The sequence below is a fragment of the Nanorana parkeri genome, unplaced genomic scaffold (assembly GCF_000935625.1).
Source record: "Nanorana parkeri isolate BGI_ZX_2015 unplaced genomic scaffold, ASM93562v1 scaffold1261, whole genome shotgun sequence".
Taxonomy (NCBI): Eukaryota; Metazoa; Chordata; class Amphibia; order Anura; family Dicroglossidae; genus Nanorana; species Nanorana parkeri.
Window position 1 is genome coordinate 365,506 of NW_017307529.1, and position 4,848 is coordinate 370,353.

The 4,848-nt window shown below is 42.6% G+C and overlaps 1 protein-coding gene across 1 annotated transcript in view; it reads left to right on the forward strand.

Moving 5' to 3' along the window:
- Positions 1–4,606, forward strand: part of BCL2L14 (BCL2 like 14) — a 5,318-nt gene extending 712 nt beyond the window's left edge. Inside the window, exons 2-5 of the mRNA XM_018568910.1 lie at positions 1,324–1,461; positions 1,835–1,902; positions 2,571–2,837; positions 4,493–4,606. Of these exons, the coding sequence (XP_018424412.1) occupies positions 1,324–1,461; positions 1,835–1,902; positions 2,571–2,837; positions 4,493–4,537 (518 nt within the window). The 3' untranslated portion in view covers positions 4,538–4,606. The remainder of the gene's footprint in view (positions 1–1,323; positions 1,462–1,834; positions 1,903–2,570; positions 2,838–4,492) is intronic.
- The last annotated feature ends 242 nt before the right edge of the window (positions 4,607–4,848 follow it).

Genomic DNA, 4,848 nt, shown 5'->3' on the forward strand with positions numbered 1-4,848 from the left:
CGCATGTATTAAGCTGGCCCTCCCCCTATAGATTATCTGCAGATTTTCTATGGTCAGATGGGAAAAAGTGCAACACATTCCTCCATCTACACTACACTGTGTGGATGGAGGAATCTCCCACTGGGCCAAGCTTCAGTATCTTGCTAGTCGGCCAGCGGGGGTTGATGTATAAAACGTCCACCCAGCGTATAGCTGAGCGAATGCTATTCACATATCATTACTGCCACTAGATGGCGCCGAGGAGCAAAGGCAATGTGCTCCTTGGCTCCATCTAGTGGCTTTAATAGGTAAACGCCAGTCACCCAACTATACGCTGGGTGGGAATTTTATACATCAATCCATTACAGGGTTATTCACAAAAGGGTGAAGAGTTTGGAGGAGGCAGGAGAAGTGAACAATCTAGAACATAGCTGAACTGGAAAGTGAGCTGAATTGGAGAATTTCTCCAAATCAGCTATTTTGGCCTTGATTCTGAATAATCCTGTTGGTCTGTAATGGTGTTGTATTGGTCTCTGCAACCCGCCAGGAGTCATTAAAAGGCTGTTTATCTTTCTGCCATGTTTAATGTTCCACCCATATTCAAGATGTAACATGGGACATGGACAGATTGCGCCCCCCAAACATTTGAATTTGTCACCAGCCACACAGCCGCGCCATCCATTCACAGGTCCTTTGCCACCGTGGCAGAGGGGTAGTTCTCATTGGTATACAAGGCTGGTGACGTTACCACACTTGTAGTCCATTCATTCTTCCTCCTGTCCTTGTTCCTGAATGTGTGGACAAGGACAGGAAGAAGAGTCTGCAGGAGGCAGAGCATTGCACCTGTGATTTACTGGATCCAATAAAGAAATACCAAATGTATATATATTTATTTTATGAAGAAATGTACATTTATTATGTTTGTATAAAAGGTGGAATTCCTCTATGTAGTAGGTTGCGCCCTTACAAACTATCCTCCCCCTCTCTTTTTTCCCCTGCATATCATAGAGGGGAGGGGTTTTGTAGTCCTGAGAGATAGCTGGAAACAATGTTACAGATAAGAGAGTACAGTTTAAAAGATTCCTGTCAGGATCAACAGGCATTTATTTTGCTCTTACTGAACATATATAATGGAAATCTTTCAATGATATTTAATAATAGACCAAAAGGGAGCAAATAAGAGAAGGTCATTGCCGGGGTTCCCACCCACTTTCATTTTGCCTTCCCCATTCACTCCAATGTATTTTTCCAAAATGTTGAATTTAGTTTTTGTTTTTTTTTATTATTTTCTCACTCTTCTTATTCCTACTAATGTTTCACTTGTGTCAATGTTTTGTGTAACAGCGAGGAACCCGGAGGAAGAGAAGGCCCAGCACATCGTCAGCGCGCTGCAGCGCATTGTACGGAAGATTAAAGCGCAAGATAAGGAGAGTGGCTTCCGGATGATCCAACGCTCTTCCAGCATCCAGCATGACGGAGATGGTAAGTGGAAGGATTCTAATGTCAGGTTCATAGCCCTATACCACATAGCATCCAGCTAGAATTCCTATTTATATGATCAGGGTGAGCTGGATTCTGATTGGCTGTTGTGGGGTGCTGATGACTTCTGCAGCTTTTTTTTATAACAATCACTATTAGTAGAGTTACACAGAGAGAGGCACAGAGTCCTCCAGCAGTGCAGAGTATGTCAGGAGAGTTAGATGGAGGAAGGAGCAGAGTCCTCCAGCAGTGCAGAGTATTTCAGGAGAGGAGAGTTATAGAGGGAGGAGCAGTGCAGAGTGGGCCCTATTGTTATCTCTGTTATGAGACCTAATACTAGGAGAATTGAGGACACTGACTTCTTATTCTTTCACAGATGAAGATGAAGTAATTGCCAACATCGTCCAAATACTGAGAACAACAGGTGACAAACTGAATGATCAGGTGAGATTTGCACTTTGTAATGATGATCCCAGTTCTATGCATTATCAATTCATTGTTCCCATATGAGGCGCAGTGGCAACCCTCAGCCTATAGGTGGTGCTGTGACTTCATGTAGAAAGCCGAGAGACTGTGGCACCATTTATTGGCTAACTAAACCGGTTGGAGATGCAAGCTGTTGAAGTTTGGGATTTCGAAGCTTACATTTCCCGTTTTAGCTTTATTAAAAGTAGATGTAAACTAATTTTTAATAGTTGCTTTCTGAAAGCTGCTGCTTTCATTAAAAAATTCCCCAGTGAACCCGTCATGAAGGTCCTTGTTTATGCACTCTCTCTTTGATGGAGTGACAACTGTTTTATGTGGATAAATAATGGCAGTACGAGCTGGGCCGGTGCTAGGATTGTAGGCAAGGTGCATTTTTGCAGGAAACGCAACACAAGTAACAAGTGCCACAGAGATGAATCGCAGAGTTGCATATAAACTAAACATAACACTCATAACAACAACGCTCTTCCCTCGGCAGTGAAATCATTGCAGCGTTGTCACCCTTTCTGTGGCTGCTGGGGTGCTGAGGTTGTCTGCCCCTGTAAGATTTTTGTGCCTATGGTGAAGATCAATTACACATGCAAATGCAAGGAAACCTTTTTAAAAGCAGTTCTCCCTCTTTTCAGATGACAGATGAAAGAACCCTCATGGAGAGAATTAAAGGGCTGTGGTCATACGACTTCTACAAGAAAGTGACGGAGTGCTTCCTTTCGGAGACGGTCCCCAGCAATACCACGGAGGAGGAGGAGCAGACCAGTAAGATCGCGCTGTGCCTCCATGCCACCACTGCCCTCTCCACACTGGAAAATCAACCAATGAACAAGGTCCTTGGGTTTGGAATCCAATATCTCAAAGAGAACTACTCCCCCTGGGTTCAGAGCAGAGGAGGATGGGTAAGATAAAGAAACCCAATTGTTATCTCATATCGAACTGCATGAGCTGTATCACTTTAACTGATTGTAGAAGCTGGATTGGTTTATGGCTGCAACGCCTGAGCGGCAAGATTTTTTGTTTTGCCAAAACATCTTTTAATAGCAAAAATGGAAGAGTAAAAGTTTATAGAACTTGTCAGGACGTCACAAAGCGCATGCATCCTTCCTGCCTCCTGGGCAGTTTTGGGATTTGGACGAAATCCAAAATTTTCATTAGTTTTGGATGAGTTTGCGAACGAATATTCGTTGCCACCACCACAAAAAACATTCACAGATATTAATACTAAAACTCTTGGACCCGAATGGCATTCTTGAGCTCCAGAAAGCAGTACGGGTCTGGGAGCCATATACATCATATTACAGCTGAGGCTTCCAGACCTGAATGGCATTTGATGCAGCTATTCGCAAATTCGGACTAAATTTGGGTCTTGGAGCATCAGCTTTAGTATTATGTATATTTAATTAGTATTCTGTAGTACGAACGAATGTTCGTTGCCACAACATTGGGAGCCATATATACATGAAACTAAAGCGGAGGCTCCCAGAATTCGGATTCAGACGCCTTAAACCAAAAAACACATCTTATTGGCCAGAAAAGTCACATGTCTGATTCAATTTGGTGTTGAATCAGTTTTGTATTAGCATTTTTAAAAGGGATTCAAACAGCTCATATCAAAACTTAAGTAGCATAAAACATAACAGCGGGAGACGAGAGGAAAAAGGAAAACAGCGGTGGCTTGGTGTGGGCATCCGCCAGACATGGCTCCATAGGTTAGATAACACAGTGTATAAAGCTAAGGCACCTATAGTGTGCGAGGGAGCTTATAGCATCACTCTTGGACATATCCATGAAGCCTTCAATTTAGTTTTTAAATGAAATCCGGACAGAATCTGAAATTCGGATGCATTGGGATTCGGAAATTCTATGCAAATTTTGAGTCTGAACTAAACGAATCGCACGTTTACTTAGTGCCAGGACACGCACCAGATATTTACCTTTTGCCTCTGTGCACAATTCTGAGGAAAAGGTCATGTAATGTAGGGGGACTAAATAGTTTTATGCCTGTGTTTTGCCAAATTAAAAATGAGATCGCACAGACTGAACTCCATGGAACTGGCTGCATCATAGTCATGTGGATGTTGAGGGGTAAAGTCCTGATAACTTGGAAGGACGATAATGCTTTCAGTTCAATAAATGAGGCATGTGTCTTTACCTGGCTGTCAGAATAAAAATATAAATGTCATTTATAAATGAGTGGACTCTTGGCAATGCCGCAAACACTAGTGTGACATGGGTGTAATGCAATCTCAATCTGGCCACAAGATGGCACTGTGTTCATATAAGGAGACAACGCCTGCTTTTCAGCCACTAGCTTTGCCTTGGACAGCCAGGGCGGCACACTGACACTTGGGAGTCCCGGTACAATGACAGGCTGACATTTTAGATCTCGGTAGCATTAAAGAGTGTGAGAAATGTCTCATTCTTAGTTTTTTTTTTTCTGAACTTATTTGTATAGTATTTCAATGCATTAAAATAAAACCTGGACCAGATGCACTGCAGTAAAAATGGTGCTGTGCAAGACCTCATTTTAAAACAAATGTTATTCTAATTTTAGGAAAAAGTTATGGAAATCCAAACTGATGAGGAAGAGGTAGAATGAGCCTAGAGACAGTGCCTTTGTTGGACTATATCACTACGTCGTGAAAACCAGAGGCTGCCTGCTACAAGGCTCTATGAAGGAACACGGGTCATGGATGTCTTAATTGTTTATTGGAACAAAAACCTTTACAACCTCAGCCCTTCAGGGGAGGGAGCTGTCTACCTCGGATACCAGAAGACAAGCTTCTAAAGAAGTCTGTACAATTGGCTACAGACTTGGTGGTTAGATGTGCAGACACCTTCCAAACAACAAACTTTTTTAATTGTAAAAACTATTCCTTAAACATGCCTAGTCCTATCCCCAGAGTGTGC